The following is a 22,979-nucleotide window of genomic DNA, read 5'->3' on the forward strand; positions in this document are numbered from 1 at the left end:
GAGCTCTTTTTTAGCATTAATGATCCTACAGTTCTATGGTTCTAAAAATTGTATTTTGCTCTTGCAAGAAACATCAATATCATAATGCACACAATTTGCACTTTAGAAAAGTGAGTGCAACTGATGTTGAAGTTCTGTGCGTTTTAAGTCAAGGGAAGGATTTTGTGCTTTTAGTTAATATGAAATGTTAATTATCAGAAGGACTGATTAGATAGTAAGTGATTCTCTGCTTGCATCCTGTGCTTCATATTGAATTGGAACCATCAGGTAAACCATTGCAGGGATATTCTGCAGGATAGATGTTTGATCAGTTTAGCTGCCAGTCTGTAGAACAAGATTCTGTTGCCATGGGTGATCTGACATTTGTTTTTTTGGTGGAAGTTTTTAGCTTGTGAACTTGTGAAATACCTATGTATTTTAAAAGTGGAAGAGGACTGAGAGTAGGTGTTGGAAGAGGAACGTGAAGTGTGGTGCTGAGCTGGAGGTGGTGAGTTTCAGGCTGCTGGAAGCGCTAGAGTTTCTGAGTATAACTGAAATAAGAGTTTTTGTGTGTCAGCAAGAAGATGTCTCATTTAATGTTTGCTGAATTGGACATATTTAATTCATGCTACTTCTGACACTTGTACTGTTTTTTCTTAGGGGCGAGTGGGTTTCTTTTATAAGATTCATAGTAAACTTTGGTTTCTGTTCTATGCAGAAAGAAATTGAAGATCTCCGAACAAGACTGGCCATATTAGAAGGAAAAGATCAACAGCTGAGAAGAGAAATTGAAGAACAAGATAGGCTTATTCAGTCACAGGACTGTGAACTGGCTGCTTTACTTGGCTGCATTTCTTTGAGGGAACTGCAGGAAATAAGCAAGGCTGTGGATGACACCTTAGCATCCTCCTATCGAATTCCACTCAGTTTAGATCTTCCAGGACCAATAAAGAGGTATTTAAATTCCGATTTAGATGTGAGTCTTATATCTTCCTGTATGTTCTGCTGAATTGGCTGTCACTTGTTTTCTTCATCATTGTGCTAGCTAATTATCTGGATTTAGACACTTTAAAACTTTCTGAGAAGAGATGTTGGAGTTCTACTATCGATGTATTTCCTCAGAGGAGTTTAGTTATTTGAATGTCTTGCACTTAATGTTCTCTTATGGTGAAGACCCACCTGCAGAAAGCATATGTGTCCATCAACTGTTAGTTCCTATCATCAGCTTACACTATATTTCTTGTTAGCTGGTGGAATTCTTTCCCCAGTTTGGTAATGCAGTAATTCAAACATATTTCTTACAGCCTGAAAGTGTGTACTAGGCACCATTCAAGTAAATATTAGAGATGCTTCTTGCTTCCATGAACTTGTAATTACAATAAACTCCTCAGAGTGCTGGACTCAGACAGTGGACTTGAGGCAGTGGGGAGGAGGATGCAGCATGAATAATTTTGGGACACTCAAAGTTAAATGAACAGTAGATGCATCCTTTAAATGGAAAAGTAGCTACTCTTGGCAGTATTTTGGAAATAACCTCATCTTTATTTAAAAAAGCAATTGAAGTACTGAAACTGTACTGGACATTGGTGATGGGACTTTGAAAGTGGTACTGCTGCCGTGTCACCAAGAGAAAATAAAATTCCTGTTTATCCTAATGTACTTTTCTTCCAGAAAAGCAAAAACCATGTTGCTTGCAATTTTTTATCTCCCATCATGTTTATTGGAGTTAGTTTGGTTGTATTAACATTCATGAGAAATTGCTGCTCATGTGTGCTAATTTATACAGTTTTTTTTTAAGTCAGCAGAACATTTTATAGAGGAGGTATTCTTCTCTTTTGACATGTGTTTAAAAGTTTAAATTAGGTTATGAGAAATAGTGTCTTGCATTAAGTTTAGCTTGTTTTAATAATATCTTAGACCTGTGTTTCTGAGATTGAGGAATAAAAGATCTTAAGCAGTATGAGAAACTGATTTGAGTTTTCTTAGTTTTGAGTTTGCTTATGAAAAAATATTCAGATTATTTTCATTGCTGCTGTAATATTTGGGTTGCACTTACCTCACTGGGAAGTTATTTAAAAGTGAGTTAAATAGTATGGGTTCAGGAGGAATTTTCTTTTACTAGCACCATGAATAGCACAATCACTTGAGAGAAAACAGGCATTCATTATTCAAAATGAGTTTATAACAGGAATAAAATTTAAAATTTTTTTCCTTTCTGTTCATTTTTAAAAGATGCAATGAATGAAACATCTATCTTTTTTTTTCCTGTTGGTTGACTTTGTTGTCACCAGTGGTGAGATGCTTCTGCTCTCATTCCCATAGCTGGAGTTCTGCTGTTGGGACTCTGGTGTGTTGACCTTGGCTGCACACCAGGTGCTCACCAAGCCACTCTATCACTCCCTCTTCTCAGCTGGCTTGGGGAGAAAAAACAAGATGGAAAACAATCCATGGGTTGAGATAAGGCAATTTACTAAAGCAAAAGTGAAATGTTGCATGCATGCAAACAAACGTTTTATTCTCTACTTTCCATCACCAGGTGATGTCAAGGCACTTCCCAGGAAGCAGGGCTTCAGCACATGTAGTGGTTGCTCTGGAAGACAAACACTGTAAATAATGAATGGCCTTGCTTCCTCTTCCTTCTGTTAGCTTTTATATCAGCAGACATCCCTAACATCCTGTAGTATGGAATATCCCTTTGGTCAGTGGGAGTCAGATGTCCTGGGTGCGTCCTTTCCCAGGATTTTGCCGAACCCCAGCCTACTGCTGGTGTGGGAGGGCAGAATGTTGGAGAGAGGGTGCTGATGCTGTGCCAGCCCACACTGGTGTGTTACCAGTGCCTTTCCAGCCACCAGTGCAAAGCACAGCACTGTGGGGGCTGCTGTGGGGAAAGTGAACTCCATCTCAGCTAAACCAAATACAGGACACATAAATGAAGTTATTTAATAGTGAGAGTTTATTCAGATTAACAGTAAGCTTAACTGATGGGTGGCTTCCTTTTTGAGCTATGCAGTCTGTCATACCTCAGGTACAGAGATTTTATATCTGATTCCAGCCTGTTCTTCTTCTGTAAGATGAAAAAACATCATGCGCATAGCAAGACATTTGGTGTGGGTTTAATTCCTGTGTGCCTATGGGCATCCCCCAGATTGTCATATAGTTAGACAATAATTTAGGGGATTATCTTGTTTAAACTTCTGCTCCAAGTGAGGCTACAATTTCCTGGTGAGATCAGGTTGTTCAGTGTCCTATCTCTCTGAGTTTTGTATATCTTCAAAGATGGAGATTTTGCATCCTGTGTTTCACCACCCTGGCTGTAAACTCTTTTTCCTTTGTCTTGCCAGAATTTCCATGGTTGCAACTTGCATTGGCTTATTCTAAATCAGTACTTGTGGAGGAAGTATTGTTTATTAGGTGACAGGTTTACATACATTGTTGATGCTAGTTCAACATATTAGTTTTTAATTCCAAAGTCTTGGCATAGTTAATCTGAAAGAGATTTTTCTGGAAATGTGCATTTGATTTTAGGAATAGTTGCAGAGGAGAAAAAAAGTTTTCTAAATTTAGAGCTATCTGTGTGAGAAATAAAGCTATTACTCATGCACATGTGCTTGAGATCAGTGATAATGTGGAAAGGTCAATATCAATGGACTGTGAATTACAAACACCTCACTGTTGGGCTGCAAGATACTCTGTATTTATTCTAGCAACATTGTGCTTGTCAGTAGAGTACTGCTATAACGTGCTTTTGCATAATTATTTGTTGACTACATGAATTGCATTCAGCACTGGAGTAACACAGGGAGGGCTAGTGTGAAGCATCTCTTAAGACAATCTGTGCTGTAATGAATTGTATTTGGTGGCTTGCAGCTCACTAAAAGATAAAAAAATATTCAATATATTGGAGCAAACTTCCAGGAACATGAGAGGATATATTAAACAAAGAATACTTGCTCAAGTAATTGCCCTTCTGTGTGAAGGAGGAAAAGAGCAAGTCAAATACAACACTGGGATGAGCATTGGTTCTAAACTTATTTTTCTTGTCAAGTGTTGTTATTTTTTCAGGAGTGTTCTTTGTTTTGCCTTATCTTTGGTATGTGCTGAACTTTTTAAATACAAAGAGCCTTTGTCAATACCTTTGCTTTGAGTTTGAAGAATTAAGAAATGTTAGGTGCATTACCCCAGGACCTTACTTGAGGGCTGTTGGAAGACGCGGTTCAAACCTGCTGGTTAATGGGCAAAGAATGCTTTGACAGGGACTTCTCACTGAGGTTGAGACTGCAGAATGTTGTTGTTTTGCTCATCCAGACAGGCCTAATTGCTCTTGGTAAGCTAAAGGGTATAATAATTATTTTAAAATGGGAAATTGCAGGGCAAAAGCTCAGTTCACTTGAATGAGTGTGCGTGGAGATGTGTTTAGAAGGTGGGAGCAACTGGTGTTATGTGCACTGTGACACGTGCCAGTGTTTTAACTGAAGACAACACACTGAAATCAGAGGAAAATGGGCCTGGGTGTTTCAGCATGAGGTACTTTCTTCTGGAGATTGCAAAAAGTATCCAAATATATAATTTTCATATTCGCTACTGGACACCATTTCAGAAATATGTGTTTTTAGCTGGTGTAACTTGCACTTTCTAATTATAAAAGAAGACCATATTAATTATTTGACCTATTCACTTCAATATCTGTTAGTTCCTTTATTTGTTTCTTTCCATTTCACAACACTGACTAGGGAAATCTGTTTTACTTCAGTTCAGTTTTAGTTTCATTTTGCGGTTTCTTTGTTTTATCCATATCTGCAGATGCATGTGTTCTTACGGCATGCCATTCTTAAAATAAATTGCACTGTTCCATCTGGACTATTGTCTGGGCACTGATTGCTGGTTGAAAGAAATTAAATTATGTACCTTTCAAAATATTAGAATGCTCCACCTCTTCTTCACATGGAACAGTTTTTTATTAGTAGGCATTTGTTCTATGGTGGGTTTGTGGGAGCATCTGAAGATAAGGAAATTCTCTGTTATGTGTATTAGTTATTAGAGGGTGGCCAGTGGTGCAAGGAACTGAACTTGAAAATTTATGCAGCCAGTTCACTCTGCTTTTGTGATGCCTGGAGTTCATTTGAGAAAGATCAATTTGAAATGAAGTACAAGTACTCAGGGGGGGTGTAAATCATATTTGTTGGAGTATACGCAAAGTATTCAGCAACTACGGTTGAGGACAAAGCCTGATACAGACAAAAGGTGGAATTTTTTTAGAGAACTTGGTTTACTTGAGTAAAGTTGGAAAAAAGACTTCAACATAGTTTCACATACAAACTTAGGAAAGTAGGATTTAGAATGGGCTGTTATGTTTTGTCATTGGGAGAGACTGCTTGCTGCTGTTCAGGGCCCCACTGGAAAGTGTTCTTGTAGGTAACTGGGTAGAGAGAGGGCTCACTATCTGGCTGTACTCAGGAATGTGCACTCTCCAAAAACCTATGGCACCTAGGAAAGCTTGTGTTTCCTTCTTGCTGGTTGGTGGAGACATTGTGGTGATCTTGTTGATGACCTCAGTGGGAATCTGACTCCATCTGTCTTGCCACTTTACTCCCAGGAACTGGATTTCTCAGGCAGGTCCCTTGACTTTGCTTTTCTTGATGGCGAAGCTGGCTTCTAGCAGAATCTGGGTGATCCTCTCTCCTTTCTCAAATACTTCCATTGCTGTGTTCCCCCACACAGTGATGTCATCAGTATATGGTAGGTGTTCTGGAGCCTCACCCTTTCCAGTGCAGCCTGGATCAGTCCATGGCAGATGGTGGGGCTGTGCTTCCACCCCTGGGGCAGTCGGTTCCAGGTGTACTGCACACCTCTCCAGGTGAAAGCAAACTGAGGCCTGCATTCTGCTGCCAGAGGAATGGAGAAAAATGCATTGGCAATGTCTATAGTGGCATACCACTTTGCTGCCTTGGACTCAAGCTCGTACTGGAGTTCCAGCATGTCCGGCACAGCAGTGCTCAGTGGTGGGGTCACTTCATTCAAGCCACGATAGTGCACAGTCAATCTCCATTCTCTGTCAGACTTGTGCACAGGCCAGATGGGACTGTTGAAGAGTGAGTGGGTCTTGCTGACCACCCCTTGGCTCTCCAGCTCACAGATCATTTTGTGGATGGGGATCACGGCATCTCAATTCGTCCTATACTTCCGGTGGTGCACTGTCAAGGTGGCAATTGGCACTCGTTGCTCTTCCACCTTCAGGAGACCTACTGCAGATGGGTTTTCTGATAGTCCAGGCAAGCTGTTCAACTGCTAATGTCCTCTGCCTCTATAGCCACTATCCCAAACGCCAAACTGAGTCCCTTTGGGTCTTTGTAATAGCCATTCCAGAGGAACTCCCAATTTCTTATCATGCCATGATCCAGCTTGAGCCTTGATAATAAGACTGTCTCATATGTAGTCCCATACCTGGGTTTGTCTTTGACAAGGCCATCATCTCTGCTTTCTCAAAGTATTTGGCTACAGTCTTTTGTGCGAGGCTAAGACGAATCATAGGTAAAAGGAGAGAGTGAACTGACTGATTAGGAAGGTTCATCTTTCAGATAGATAGATAGATGGATGGATGGATAGGTAGGTGTTTTCCTCTCCATTTTGTCTGTCTAGGATTAATTTAATTCCTTTGTTCTTTGCCTAGGGGTAGAGTTCATGGGCAAGTGGCTTTTTTTCCCTTTCTTGTGGCAGTAAATCTAGGAGGAACCGTGTGCCATAAAGTGTCTGTGCTTTGGCACATGATGTGAATTTGCTTTCTGTGAAGGTGCAGACGTGGCTCAGAAGTTCATAATAATTCTGATCCCACTGGAGGAGGAGAGGGGGACCCCCTTTGGAGGGAGGGAAAAGGACTTCTGCAAAGTCTACTCCCATACCGTAGGCACTGGCCTTCCTTGGGAAGAACAGGGGAGATTAAAAACAGAGCAGGGAAAGGAAAGAGCCAGTCTTCCAATGTGGAGGGCAGAGCCATTGCTGTCAACCTGAATTGTTTTGGAGCAATCTTAAAGGCAGTATTTTGTCCTTCCAAGCAGTGTCATAGAAGGAAAAAGTCGCAACAGAAGGATAAGTAACACTTGCTTGAGTGCTCACGTGTATGGTGTAATGAGGAATCTGGTTTTCCCTGCTGAGCATCTGGTTCCCCCTGCTTGCTTGAATAGCATCCAGTGGGACGTAGCAGCCTGTAAAGCCCAGGCCACATATGTGCTGATTCCTCTGGGTATGTGCACAATGAGATTTACTTCTCTTCAGGGAAAAATGACCAGCTGTCTCAATCAATGTGTGATACTAAATTAGTCTGTATATAATGAAAAGAAACAGCTAGCAACTTTATCCAGGGACAGACCCTTTCAGTCAGTAAAATAAAATAGATGTTATTCTTAGGAGAATAATTGCAGCTGCTGTGGGCAAGCTCCAGTTTTTGTGCAGTCCAGACAGATGTAGCAGAAGAATGGGGATATATTGATATGTCAGAAAATCTGGGGAAAGTATTAGTTGGGATGTGATGAACTGCTCCTGTAGATAGCTGTTTGATTGTCCCTTTGTTCCCATTCTGATGCTCCTGTTCCTGATAGCAGCTGAAGCAACAACTGCTTCAACTGCCCTGCAGCATCAGCTGGCAGAAGAGTGGTGGGAAACCCAGCACCATATGAATGGTTTGGTTGGTTGAAACAGCCAGCTGGTTTGGCTGTCTGAATGGTGTTTTATAGGACCAGAAGATTTCTCAATACATGGCAATAAAAACTGAGCTTGTTGTGATGATTAAAGATGCCAGCAGCATCTTCAGGTGTCTGTGAACTGATAGTTTCTGCTGGAGTGATTTTATGTAAAAGCCCCAAAACCATACTGAGATTCTGCCTCTGCCCTTGTATTGCTGGCATTTAAGAAAGCACTTTATTAATCATTCTTATAAAAAATTGTGAAGTGTCATCCAATGCCCTGATTTTTCTTCATGTCTCCTAACTGGGACTACTGTCTGGCAGCACTCAGCAAATAAGAGTTGACTCTGTTTAATGTTCTTATGTATGCAAGAGCTGGGCAGGATGATGAGTTTTTCAAGTACACTTCCTATAGGTGTAAGTCTTTGAGAGTTGACAAAGGGAAATACAGTCACTGAACAGCCCATGAGTCAGTGAGAGACCCTATTGGTGAGCTGAGGTTATACAAACATTGAGAAAGTGTATTTCCAGTTCTGACTCTTGAAAACTTCTGAGTGGGGTAGCACATGTATTAGAGCAATCCTTGATGTATAGCAGCAGTGAAGAAATACTGCTCTACAAATGATAGCTTGAAAAAGAGCAAATTGCTCTTCTTCAAAAAGAAGAAAAGCCAGCTCTCTGATCGCTCAGAGGTAGGTGCATAATTTCAGGTTCTCATTCATATTCCTTCGAGAACTTTGTAGATTGAAATGTGCAGAAAGTGTGATCCTCCGGTACCTTAAAGTCCATCTCTTGATAGTTGTTGTCTCAGATCAGATTAATTTTTGAGGTTGGACGTTTTCCAAGGTGAGACTTTGCATTTTACTTCTAATTCAGGTGACTAGTCCTTGCAGCTGCCAGAAATTTCATTTTTATTATGAGTTAAACACAACTTTTCTCTCCTTGTATTTAATGTCCAAGTCCTTTCCTCAAGTGCACTTTCAGGTTTAGATAAAGAAATTGGATTTTTACCACATCAGCTGAGCAGAAATTTTCTGTTTTTATATTTTTTTAACTAGTTCTGTCTTCATATAGAAGTTTTCTCTGGGCTGCATTATCAAAGAAAAAAATCAGAGTTTATTTGGAAAACCCTGACTTAGGTTTAAAGAGTGGTTTTACTTCCCATTAAAAAGATATGCTGCTGTGAAAATACCATTGTCTTAAGTCCCATGGATCATGGCACAAAGACGAAAAGGAATTTATGTGCTTGACTGAAAAATTGCTTTCTCAGTATGGTGATACTCAGCTGTCTAGCCCAGACAGCCTTATGAGACAATCACATGGAATGAAAATCTTGTTATCTCATTTCTTTCTTGATTAGGTAGAATCAAACTTTGTGGTAAAGAGTTTCAAAAGAGAACAAAAAGTGATGGTTTACATTTGTGCATTTAATGCATTCTAGCCCTGAATGTCCCTAATTGAGAAGAAGTGTAGGGCCAGCAATGCCCTTTAGGTCTAAAATCTGTCCATGGTATCTGTAAATAATCATCTGTTGGTTTTCCTCAAGAAAACTTTGGAAACAACTATGTTTTTTCTTTGCTTTTTCTTCTTTTTTTTTTCTTTAGTCCTAGTTGTACGTGTCTAGCTTAAAGATGTCTCTTGTTAAATATAGCTTTGTTTAAAGCTCTTTTTTTATGAGTTGTTTTCAAAACTTTCTGAGATATGCCCATTGAGGGAACTATAAAATCATAAGGAAGTTATTGATTGATTTGATTTTATACTGTGGATTTATTCCCTAAAAGCACAGTGAAGTCCATATACTGAAGACTTTTGGTGGAATTTTGCCTTGATGTAGACTGTAGCAGACATTTACACCAAAGGTTCCCCAAGCAGCACTTGTGATTGGTTTTTTTCTTTTTTTTGCAAGGGACTGGACAAAAGCTTTTTTTTTTGAAGGTCAGCTTCTGTTTGTTGTTAAAAGCAAGATTACAAGTGTAGGGCTTGGTTTATATATTTTTATCTTCTAAGAGAGTATAGCTTCTTGTGACTTCAGAATTGGAGCAAGAGTCATGTTAGAAGACATAAAGCTGTAAAAGCCGTGGTCCCTGCAGTTGTGATCATGAGAATGATCACAGTAGCCTTATTGTTTGCAGGCAGTCTCATTACTCTGGGCCAAATTCAAACTGTAAATTGTTTAAATTTGCTGATTTTTATCTAGAAGGAAATACATATTCATGTGAATTGAGGGTTCAGCCCATCATGCTTTTTGCATACAATCTGAGCGTGGGCTTCTAGGCTGTTGTTCTTGAATTAGAAATTCAAATATGGGTAATTTTAAATTGTTCTGACTTGTGCTTAGTTTTAAAGAAATTAAAGTGCTTTTTGCTTAAGCACTGTATTGTGGTGTGAAGATTGAGAGTGTAATGACAAGATCTATAATAATTTTTTAGGTGACAGTAATGTAAAGGAGAATACTTGCTGTTAAAGGACTTTTTACTTGTCTTTCAGTGTGTTCAGAAAGGGATCAGAGATGGCAGCTTAATTTCTCTATGAAAAATAAGAATTTTTAGTACAGGATTTATTTGTTTTATATCAGTACCCTGTGTGTGGTAGGTTCTGTTGTGTGGATATAAAAGTAAATTCTGACTGTGCTTTTTGTTGCTGTATAAAAATTTTATTATTAATACAGGAACTGTTTCTGTTTAAGCAGCGTGTATATTTATACATATTGAATATGGAGAACAGCATGAATTGCCTTTTGCCCTTTTACATTCTTAGAATTTTTTCTTAGGAAGCAAAACGTAAATACATAATAGCTTGGTATGCAAAGGGAAGTATACTAGCATAGTGGAAGGAAAGACATTCAGAAACATGCCTTCCTTTTGGAGAAAGCTGTTCTTCCCAGTATTGTGCTAGTTAGCCTTCCTTTGAACAAAGCCACTTCCACAGTGTCTGTAATTCCTGCATGCAAATTTAAACTTCTCAGAAGATTCTTTAAAAGCCATTTTAAACATTATCTATTATATCGTGACACAAAATGTCCTCTGTGGTAATGTGGGAAGGTGTGATAGAGTGAGGGATGTGGGAACCCGACTGCTTGATTCTTATTCTTCCTTCTGTCTCCTATTGCATTGAAATGTCTTCCTTTATTTTGCCTGCACACCAGTCCCAATTATGAACATCATCATCTCAGCAGGTTCCAACTGTGTTATTACAATTAAATATATTTAGTAGCAACTCTTTAATATCAGTAAAATGAGGTACTTAAAGGGTACTGCCTGAAGTGTTTGAATCTTAAATTTTTTCCCATAATCTGTTGTTACGTGCCAGATCAACTTCAGTTCCTGAGCATGCAGCATTTCTACACCCTCCTACAGCTCTTCAGCCAAAGTCTGTGTTTTGCTAAAGTATTGCTTCATGTGTCACCCAGAAATTACCTAATCCCTCAGCTCCTGCTTTCCTGTTCTAGTCCAGCCTGTCTACAGCGATACTCTGGGACGTAGCATGCGTACATTCCTGTTCTTCTTTCCTTCTAATGGATCCCAATGTCTGTAAGCCCATGGCATGTCATTCAAATGAAAGGCCTGTGTGGCCATCTACATGAATGAAGATATACGGAGGTATAGATTGCTGTGGATTCTGCAAGTGTTATAAACCTTTCTTTTCCTTCATATTTAGTCAGTTAAATTTGTGTTAATTGAATTCCTGTCTTGCTCTAGTCCTTGCATCAGCTGGGTCAAGAATTTTGCTTTCTCTGTGATAGAGTTAGCTTATAATGAATTTGAGAAGGAAGTTCTAAATGGTCCTCATAATGGATTGCTAAGACTGTGAGGAGAAGCTGTCAAACTCTTGATTAGCTGTTCTGTCAGAGAAGAATAGCAACGAGTCAAAACTATCGACGCCTTCCCAGGCAAGAATTTTGTGTTATTCCAAAGAGCTCTTTCTAAAGACATTTACCCTTGTAGTAATGCCTAAAGCAGCTTTTAAGCAGACAGAATACCCCTCTTAAAATGAAATATGATGCTCCAGGGTGGTTGTAAAAGAAAATGCTGTTTCTGGTTCAAGTCACATGTAATAGATCATGGTGGTTAAAGCTCTTTGTTGGTAGAATGAATCAGTATTGACTGCCTGGTTACACTTGTGGGTCATTACCTTGTCAGTTAATTGGAAAGCTTGTGAGGGGCTTCTCTGTGACAGTGTTTTGTGGTAGAAGAAAACAACCTGGGAATAAATGTAGTTAAAAGCAGTTTGTAGTTGGTAACGATGGCTGGTTCCTACATGGTTTTGATTGCTGTGTATGTATTGTATGATGGGCTAGTCTCTGCAAGTGGTAAGGGATTCCTCTGGTATCACTCTGAAGGCTAACAAGGATTTGAAACAGAATATTACTGTGGAATTCGTGCCATAAATAAAACAAATGCACTTGTAAGAGTCTGTGTGAATGCTGTTATCTGTAACAGAAGGATCTTTAGATTTGAGTTGCTGGTTAATCCAGCTATCACTAGCTTGGGTCAAATGAATTACTTACTAATGATATCCTTTATTGATATTGGTCAGATTAATATAAAATTCCATTAAAACTGTAGTTCCACAAAATTATCTTAAAACCATAGTTTTGTTGTCATTGTAGTGCCAGCATTTGATTCCTTTTTTATTTTTTACTGACTTGTTAGAGACTCATGAAAAAGAAATCTAGGTATAGGGAGAATGTTTTTTCCCACTCAGCACCTGGTCCTGAAAGTCTGCATGGGTTTGTGCATCCTTGTTAGCAATGCAGATTTGACAACTTGGTCCTAGTTTGCCATGCTGTTTTGAATGCATTGCTTCAAAAGAGGTTAAAAATTGATCTCTTTTCCTGTTAGCTGTGTGAATTATGCAGAGCAGTGAAATGTATGAACCTGAGGGGGGCTTTCTGTGAGGAAAGGAAACAGATGAGAGGAAGAGCACACGGAAGATATTTGTTAGAGTTGCCATCTATATACTGTTGTTCTTCTGGCTAAAACTGCACTTTATATTTTATTATGGCCTGGGTCTTTAGACTTGAATTTTATGAGGCATTTTCACTACAATTGGGTCAGTCACCCAGTATTCATTCAATTACACACTGCAGCCTTGCTGCTGCCCCTTGACATCTGTACACAAAGCCCATCTTTTTTTTTTTACATAACCTGACCAGCTCAGATACCAATTGTGGGAGATGCTGAAAGTAACTGGGAGCTCCAAAGCATAAGAGAAGTGGCTAAATAGTTCATTCTGTCTGGCATGCCCAGAGGCAAGCAGGGAGCTGATAATGGCATCATTACACCAGCAATACTTCGTGTTTTGCACATATATTGCTGTAGAAAAGGGAGACATTTGAGACTCTGTGAGAAATGTCATTAAGCACTTCTATATAGGTAGGCAGCTGCATTTCTGATTGTTTCATTGCACAGGTGCTGGGGTGGTAATGAGGTGACAGGCCTGGCTGGGCTGTAGATAGGAAAGATGTGTGCTCCTTGAAGCAGGGTATTAGGGAGAGCAATGCAAATAGGCGCCTCATTAATGTGATTAAATGATACTCTGAATTCTGCCTCTGAGGCTATTTCACTCCTGTGTGCAGTTTGCCAGGATGGTCCAACCAGCCTTTCTGTAGGTGATCAATAGCTGTTTGCAACTCCAACTTCACCTGCTTTGGGATTCATGCTCGTGAAAATGCTGACTCTTGAACTCAGGAAGCTCAGGAAGTGCTGTGCTTGGAAAATCAGGGCAGGTTCTCAAAAGAAAACTGAAATGCATACAGAAGAGGAATGCATAGGCAGCAGGGGCTGTGTGCATATCAAAACAGGCACTCAGTCATAATGTGCTTTCTGAATAAATGTGGCTTTTGTTTCTTCCACCTGTAAAATTAATACAACACTGCCTTGGCACGCAAGAGTACCACTGAAATAAACCCAGTGATGTCTCTGATACGTCTGGATATTTCAATGCCTAACACTAGAGAAAAGCTCAGAAATATATCATTAGTTCTTGTTTGGGAAAAAATAGTAACTCTAAGTCATGAAATAAATAGTTTTTATAACACATAAGGCATGAGGAAAAATTGAGATGCTGCTAATGGAGTGTGCTGACTGTCACATACACAGAACTGAGGTGTTTGACAGAAAAGAAATTAGTGTGTGATAAAGTAATTGAACAATGTAGAAAAAGTGTACACCTCCTAAGTCAGAGAGAGGGGAGTATTAAAGCAAAAATTGCAAAAAATAACCTCTCTCCTAACTCCTGATGTTTGATTTGTTTGGATTTTTGAACTTCATGTTAAAAATGTAAATGGCGTATTTATTTACAAGAGCCAAAAGAACAGGTTTACTTTAGATTTGATAATAGAAAAGTAGGAAGCCTCCATGCTTCTAATATATGGAAAAAACTCTTTCATTTTGTTAATATAAGCATGGATGATGCGTCAGTTTCAGCCCACTGTTCCATCAATTTAGTGAAAATATTTGGTAAGTTTTTATGGACCTAACGAAACTGAGTAGTGGTATTTCATATAAAATTACTGTGAGAACAAGTGACTGTAGTTGAACTTTTTCTGGTAGAGCTGAAAACTGGGTTGTAAATTGCCAGTTCTTTGTGTCAGAAATGCCTTTGTGTTGGGTTTTTGGATGATGGTCTAGCAAAACACCAGTCCTGGACATTTCTGGGAACTTCTCAGTTTGCTTTAGGTATTATGATTATGCAAATAATCATAATTGTGCTTCAAAGGGTAAGTAAAATCTGTATACTTGTTAATAAAGAACTGTAAAGGTGATGTTGGTTAGTCATTAGCAACCCTGAATGAAGCATAGTTTTTGTCTTGATATTGACTCTGTTGTGTTGGTATGAGTCAGCTTAACACTCTATTTCCATAAGAAAATGTGTCTTGTATAGAAGGCCATGTTGAGCAGAGGTTAACTTTTTTATTTTATTTATTTATTTTATTTTAATTCCTTCTAGCCTTCAAGAGAAAGAACAATTGTACAGCATGTCCATTAAAGAAACTACTGCCAAAGTAAGTACATGTTTTCAGTTCTTCAGAATATTTACAGAAGCAGACCATAGCATGCATATTGTCTTTGTTTTAGGAAGTTGGTTTTGTGGTGCTCCTTCGAAGAAGATTTTGCACATAAATATTTTGAAACATACACTGGAAAGCCCTCCCCAACTTTTTTTTGAACAGGCCACAGGGATTATAATACTTCAGGAAGCAGATAGAGTAATGTCTTCTTTCTGAGCTTTTTTACTAGCAATCCATGCTCTTGCTGAGGTCTCTATTCAGGAACACGCTCCTCAGCTTCATGAAACTATGGTCACAGCTGAATGCTTTGGCTCTTAATATAGAATCTCTTCCTTTCTTGTCTAACTGGTTTTGTTGGTGTGAAGGGCAGAGCATAAATGAAGTACCTCTTTTCCCCACCATTTCACTAATAATCTAGCTAGCAATCTCATTTTCATACCCTTTAAAAATACAAAGAAAAGTGATATAGCTTATTTAGCACAATTTTTCTTTCTAACTAGAAATGTTAATTCTTTTCCTTTATCTTTCTTATTTCATGGGCTCCTTTCAAGAAGTAGAACACTAAAGTTTTATTTCAGAATGGCCCAGTTGCTCCATGAATGCTCTAGGAAAAAAAGATCATTTACTCTAGACAATTCACATAGATCTATATAAAACAGGAAGTGAAAAATATTTCTGGGTTTTGATTAATAATGAATTTATACTCTGAAATAAACTTGTTTTTCATGTTTTCTCTAATAGCAGTTACCGAAATCAGTAAAAATTTTGTCCTTCATCATCTGTTCTTCCTAATCGTCTTGGCCAACACTTTGACTGTGCACTGTGGAAAATATAATTTGAAGACTGCATCTCATAACCACTCCTTTCTTCTCTTCCAGTCTATTTTGAGCTCATTTTCTCTATTCCTTGCTTATACCCACTTCATGGGAAAATCAATATAGACTATAACAATGATTACTGCTGTATTTTTTAAATGACTATGAATAAAGGGTCAAGAAAATTATTGTAACTGACCTACAGCTCATCTACTAAAATGAATGAGACATTAAGTAGCTCAAAGTGATGTTTCAAGTGTTGTTTCAAGCCATTTGCAAGCTAAAGCATTAGGTATGGAATTTACCTTTTTCCCAGAAAAAGTCTCCTGAGGTTTTATTTTATCACCATAGTAGCTAGACACTTTTTCAATAGCAGCTGAAGCCATTGGGTTACAGTAGAGAAGTCTGTGAGGTAGTTTGTCACAGCTTGGATTTTTTTTTCTTTACATTTTCAATAGGTACAATACTATTTAAATTTTATTCCAGTCCTATCTGATTACTTTTATTTGTTATAGAAGATAAATAGGAAGCATGTAGTGAGATTCCTCCAAATAATTTCCTATTTAATTTATTCATATCATCTCATCCTATTATTTTCATCTCAAAATAAATAGAACTGGTCTTTTAAACCTTTCTATTATATGGAGAAAATATTCCTTTGTCAAAGGTCTATCCTTTTCCCCTGTGCCACTGGCATTTCTATGGCCTTTTCTGCCTCTTCTCTCTTGTTTTCAACTGTGACTGCAAAAGCTAATTTCTGCCTGCTAAGGAAGGGAGTGCTGCCCCTTATTCACCACCTTCCTTCAGAAATTAATATCTGCTTTCACTAATGGCAAGATTGTGATGTGTGGGAGACCAGGTAGACTGTTCCTTCCTTTAGGCAGTGTTAGCAGAATTTGTTTATCTTTTCCAAGGTGCTGGTTTTAAAGAAATGTGAAGGTTACTCAAAACTTCTTTTCTCTTGAGATGATTGGAGAGTCAATTCTGGTGCTTTACTTGCTGTCCTTGTCCCTGTTTTTGCTGCTTTAGATTAAGATCATAAGTGGAAAGATGGAAGAGGATGACAATAGGCAGACTTGCCTTTGATATTTTGCTGTTTTTCATCTTGATTCCTCATATCTTTGCTAACCAGCTTCCTACTGGTTTCAGATAGACTGCTTTCTTGAGTAATATTTCACTCTGAATGCAGATTTGTAAGGTATATTCCTAAACAATAACCCTTTTTAAATAAAACCAAAAAGCCTGCTTTAAAAAAACCTCAGAAACCACTGAAGAGGATTTTAAAATAAATACAGTAATACTTGTCTACAAAAACACTTTGCTGAAACTGAAGGAGATTTTTTAGACTTTTAGATGTTTAGACTTCGAGCTTGTTGGTGTGTGGGTCACAGCAGAGCTGGTCACTGAGAGCAGTCAGGCTGGTTAGAGAAGGATGGTATTCACTGGGAGCCCAGGACACTGGCCCTGTGAATGTTCACCATCTTTGTTAGCTAAGAAATAACCTTTCCTTGGTGGCTGAATAAGCTACTGTAATGAATAATGGGATCTATTATGAAGATACAATAATTATAAAAAATGAAAAGGATTGGAGCTTATAGAGTAGCCCTGATGTAACTCTGAAGCAGTGCCATTAGTTTAGGGGATATTACTTTGTCTTTCCCACTTGCTCATTTAGTTTTGTTGAACTATGCCATATGATAGGTCTGAAGATTAATGTTGTTCATTTATCTACAGAATACATGTGACATTGATACAAGCAGGGGCCCAGCAACCTCCTTATCTCATGTTCCAGAAGAATCATCTCTGAGTTGGAGGGGCTGCCTTTCTGCCTGTGGTTCCTGCATTTTGGTCCTTTAATAAAGAGTGCCAGCAAGCTTTGTTCTGACAGTGGAACTTAAAAAGTGGACAGTGCTCACTAGAAACTGATTAAACATCCCACCTTATTTTGCATAATTGCCAAACAGCTGTCTAGTGATAATGACTTTAACTTATTACCAGGATGGGATATATTCATGCAGTGTTCCTGGAGCTGAAAGATTCCCCATCTAATTGCAATTCACTGAGCCATTCAATGCCCCTAAAGAGAGAGTACTGCTTGGAAAGAAGTCATTAAAAACTTTCAGATTTATTTTGGAGATGGGAGACAGAAATGGCCTTTGGGTTTTTTAGGCACGTTTATTCACCTCTGACAGGTTTGGGGTTTTAAAAACATTTTAACTGAATTAGCTGGTGAGTCACTTAGAAGGGGGTGCTGAAACAAACTGAAATATCTGGGAATTAAAAAATTATAGTAGGTGCAGAAGCCATACGTGTTTTTAAATTAATAAGATGACTCTGAAGTCTTTACAAATAACAGTTACTGCTTGGAGGATAGTTCTGTTGACTCAAAAAAAATTGACCCATTTATAGTTAACAGATAATCTCAGCAAAGTAAGAGGGTGTTATTAATTCAAAAGGATTTAAAGCTAGTGTTATGTACAAATTATTATAATTTAATTGTACAAACAGGTAAACCATTAGAACTATAAAGTTTTGCTCTTTAAGAAGTGAAGTGATAACTGTGCCTCTGTTAATAAGCATGGCACTTGTTTTTGAGGAAGGAAAAATAAAAGTGAAGGAAGGCAGGGAAACTTCTTTCTGGAGATTGCTTTTCATGTGACATCATTTCAGAACTGGCCTGTGCCTGTCTTGACTATTGCTTTAGTTTTGGTTCCAATGAATGAAATGTTTTCTTAAGTGTCAGCTACTATTTTAAGAACGTGTATGGCATCTGCCTCCAAAACAAAGGATTTGCCTTAGTTCAGTGAAAGGTTTTTGTTTATCATTTTGCTTTCCTTCCAAAATGATGCAATATGGAGTACACCCCAACATTTTGAATATGTGGGGCTTGTATAAATTTTGCATGGTGCATAAGCTCCTTCTGAGGTGACAATGTACACTGAAATGTAATTTCAGTGAAATTAAAATTCAGTAAAAGCTGAATTTCCTTTTTATTTTTTTCTCTATTTTTTCCTATCTCCATGTTTTCAATACCAAGACATATTGATTATTGAAGGACCTCCAATTAAAAAGATATAGAGAGCAAGGGAAAGTCAGGAACCTGAACCCTAGTCATCTGTGTCCTGATGTTAAACAAAGTACAGTATCAAGCTGATATAGCCTAATTTCTTGCCTTTTTTCAGTTAAAATGCAGAGCATAGAGTATTTTGTTTAAAAATCAGTGCACGTTGTATGTTATGGAATTTTAATCTCCAAATACTGGTTTAGTTGTGCTCCACTTCAAGCATGATTATTAATACTGAAATTGTGCAGAATTTGTACAATGACCATTCTTCTGTGTGCAGCCTCAGTATGTAGTAGTGGAACATGTCCTCTCTCATGCAGGTAGCTAATGTTAATACCATTCCCTGTTTAAATAATAGAATGTGCAGCACAGCTTGGACATTTTGATTCAATGTTGGGTGTTTCTGTTAAAACATCACTTTTTATTAAGCTTTTTTACCTTGCTGCAGGATGTTATGTCATGTCTGTTAACCAGGAATATTTGAAGCCCCATTTCAACTGTCTTATACTTTTACATGAATGAATTCTATATCATGGCTGTCTGCCTCAATTTAGGTTTGCACGAGTCAGAAACTCTGCAGTACTTTGAGGAGGAAAGTGAGTGATATTGAGACTCAACTACCAGCTCTACTTGAAGCCAAAATGCTGGCTGTTTCAGGTAAGTTTTAAAGTGATGAGAGGGATTAACAGTGTTAAGGAGTGTATTAGAGTAGTTATTGACCTCTTCGTAACACACTTGTTAGGGAAAGTTGTTCATGTGCTTGAGTAGAGCCCTTGAAGTCGTGACCAGCCTGGCAGAACTAAACTATGGCTATGCCATGCCTTGTGTAATGTACTTCAGGTCCCTCTCCACAGTTTGGAACTACTGGCAAAGCTGATGCTGTGAGGTAGACCATTAACATGCAAAACACATGGTATTTTTCCATAGGTGAAATTGATGTATAATCATCAGTAGCTGTTCCAGGACTCCTCGAATTACATTCTTGGAGCTCTCTTGCTAAATTGTAAATGTATACCTAAGGTATCATAATTAAAAGTCTGGCTTTAAATGACACTTTAAAACAGAATACAATAATTGGCAGCTTCTGCTGTTCAGATGATTAAACAACTAATGTTGGCAGCAAAAGAGCATTTTCATCCTTGGAGCACTCATGCATATTATTTACAACCAGTAAACCACTGAAATGTGATTACAGAGTGTGATACATAACAGCCTTACATGCCACTTGCTTGGGATGGCTGCACTGTTCACCAAGGAAAAAAGGCAAATCAGCCCTTTCTTTTAAGTTGGAAGAGGTGGGTTTTCTTATTCAGCAAATGTTTCAGTAGGTGTCTCTCTGCTAAACACCTGCCTCAGAGAGGAAGCTGAGTAGAAGGGAATGTGGACTTGAGTGCAAGGAGTTTTCCAGTGTTACACCAAGTAAAGAAAGGCTAAAAGATTTTTGATACATGTCGAGATTTAGCTCTCCATCTGTGATTTACCTTTTCAATTATATATAAGGATCTATATTGCACACATAAATGATTTTAAAATGAAACCTTGGGCAGTCGCATGTTTTGTTTGCCAGAAGTGGATAATGTCAGGCTTGAGCAAAATCTTAAAGGAAATTAAAGCCCAGATCCTGTGTTGGTGCTGAGCCAGTTTCCTTTCTTCTCATAGTACCTTTTTAAAATGGAAATCCTCTTTATTTTTCTCTCAGCCTGTAAGAGGTAAATCAGGCAATTGTCCTTCTCTCCCCTTAGACTGTTTAAATGTAGGTGACTTTCTCACTTTCAGAAAAGGAGTTTTATGGCTTGGGAACAAAACAGCCCATTAACTGGACATGCAGTAGTAACTACAGACTACATGTAGGAAGCAGTTGGCCAGAAAAGCTGTATCTCAGTCTGACACTTGGAGAGAGTGAATGACAGCTTGAGGATCATTTCCAAAACATTCATAACAGCATTTTATACTTGTTAGCTCTTAAAAGAGGTTGGTTGTTTCAGGAATGAATTCCAAAGTCAATTTAATGCTGCTCTTTCTATAAACTGTTTTTTACAATTCTTGACTGCCTTTCTATGCTTTTTAAGAAGTATCGGTGCAATTTCTTTGTGCTGATAAAAACGCTGTTTCTTCTTTTACTCTTGCTTCAGGAAGTTTTAATGACTGTGAATGGTACAATCCTAATTTGTTACTAAGGCAGAATTCTGCATGGCATGGTTAAAAATCAAGGATGAAGAGTAATTTGGTGACAGTGGACACTGTAATTTCTTTACCTCATTGTAAGATAGAGATACATTTAGTCAACGTGGTGGTACTTGTTTACGTAAAATGCAGAGTTGTATACAGAGGACACAGGGGAGATAGAAGAATAAAAAGAAATTTTTTTTCTCTGAAGACCTGAAAGTAAAAAAAAAAAAAAAAACCAAAAAACCAAACAAAATCTGAAAACACCAGAAATAGTCTTAGAGCATGAGGTGAATAAAAATCAGAGAAGCCACAATGCAGAGTGAGTTGGAACTAGCTAGCAGAGAAGCAAATCAGGAAGAAAAGATTTGTTAAATGCAGAAGGAGAAAGAGGAAAGAAGAGATGAAAATAGTGGGGGTTATGTTGTTGTCTTTTGGTTTTGTTTTGTTTTTTTTTTTTAAACTTTATAAGGCAGAACCAGTGGATAGTGGATAATGGAGAAGGATAAATTGCTTTCGTTTCTGTGTATTCATGTGTTAGGAGTAAATGAATGACACCTCTTAAGGAAAGCATAGTTAAGAAGCAGGTCTTAACCTTCTAAATACTGGGTAAGATTTAAGCAACGTACTTTATGTGCATATTCCCTGATCTCTCAGCCAACAGTGTTAATGAACAAATACTCAATTGTTAGGAGTTGGAAGAATGTTCCGTTGGGAAATATGCAATTATTTAAGGACAGTCTTGGAACAGCATGAGGTTCAGAAAGAATTATAGTGTGTGCACATGTAAATATGCAGTAATAATATAGTTTAGTGGTCATATATATGTGTTTTCGTTTAGTTTGGGAACATCAGGCAGGGTTAAATGTCTGTTACTTCTTCTTATGTAGCAGTTAGGTAATTCATTCAGACAGTTTCTTCAATGGAATCCTAATGGACACTGAGAACAACTGTTTTTCTCTGTACAGTTGTCACATCATTTTTTATTAAAGTAGCATTTTTCTTGAGGAAGCAGTAAGAGTTAAGTGACTTGGAACAGTGTCAAAGCAAAAAGGGACTTTTTGGGACTTTTTCCCAAAAGTTTGATTAGATGAACTAAAGAATAGAGTTATTAAGTGAAAATTAGCTTCCAGAGCTTATATGTGGTGGCCTAATGATGTGATGACTTGGAAAGCATGATATATAACTCAGCCTTTAATGGCTATTTTGACAGCTTCAGACAACATTCATTTGCTACATGGACTGTAGTTTCTAATACAAATACATTTATTTAAAATATTGACGTATTTGCACCAAAAATGTAGAATATAGTTGATATTATTTTTGGAGGAAAATGCCATGATAAATGCAATGCAAGCAGAAGTTCTATTAGTCTTATCAATGCAACACCATGGAATTTAAGGCTATATGATAAATGATACTGTAAAGACATAAGAGACAATACAATGCTTATAAATGCCTCTCCCTCCTATTATTTCATCCTGGGAAGAAGTATAAAATTAAATTTGCAAGAGAAAAAAGAAAGTTTGTGCATATTTGGATTATTGAAGGCCATAAAATAAATTAAATTAATATTCAGTGAGCTTTCTTATGGGAAAAAGAAAAGAAGCCCATACTTATATGTTCAAGAAGTATTTCTATCAACAGTTACAGTTCAGAACCTTTATATCAACACCTCACTTACACCTGATTGGCCTGTTGGGACAAATAACTAATGGTTAATGCTCTGGAGATGCTAGTCCAGAATTTTCCTCCAGAGATAATTAGAAGGATCCTATATTGTTCCAGTTATTATGTCAATAGCTTTAGGTAATTATAGGTAACAAGTACTCCTGATGTCATGAAATGTTATTGTTGATATTCACATTTGTAAATTCTCATTGATGGACTATTATAGTTTAGCATCTAGTAGATTTTTCTTTGAATATTTAAAAGCCACTTTAATGTCAGTGCTTAGAAACCTGCATGTGATTTTTCCAACAGCTGCTTTTTACAGTGGCTCTTAACATGCTCATAAAATTTTGTAGTCAGTTATAGAAAGAATGTGTCAGTAACTGATACTGTGTTCTTTCTTTCAGTATTGTGTTGCTATTTAGCATGAAACTTTTCTAGGGAATAAATTTCAGATTAAATAATTTGAAGCTGGTAAGAAGGTTCAAATAAGATGATGTTTAAGCAAGTGTGAACATAACTGTAGAAATGCTGTTGAAATTATTTTCATTTTTTGATGTGTTTTATACAAGAGGAAATAATAAGAAATGGTGTGT

General features: G+C 37.8%; 1 protein-coding gene across 1 annotated transcript in view; it reads left to right on the top strand.

The window, feature by feature from the left end:
* DISC1 (DISC1 scaffold protein) overlaps positions 1 to 22,979 on the top strand; it is a 187,232-nt gene that overhangs the window by 61,332 nt on the left and 102,921 nt on the right. Inside the window, exons 6-8 of the mRNA XM_059469194.1 lie at positions 698 to 933; positions 14,607 to 14,661; positions 19,101 to 19,203. Of these exons, the coding sequence (XP_059325177.1) occupies positions 698 to 933; positions 14,607 to 14,661; positions 19,101 to 19,203 (394 nt within the window). The remainder of the gene's footprint in view (positions 1 to 697; positions 934 to 14,606; positions 14,662 to 19,100; positions 19,204 to 22,979) is intronic.

This window comes from Ammospiza nelsoni, chromosome 3, assembly GCF_027579445.1.
Source record: "Ammospiza nelsoni isolate bAmmNel1 chromosome 3, bAmmNel1.pri, whole genome shotgun sequence".
Lineage (NCBI taxonomy): Eukaryota > Metazoa > Chordata > Aves > Passeriformes > Passerellidae > Ammospiza > Ammospiza nelsoni.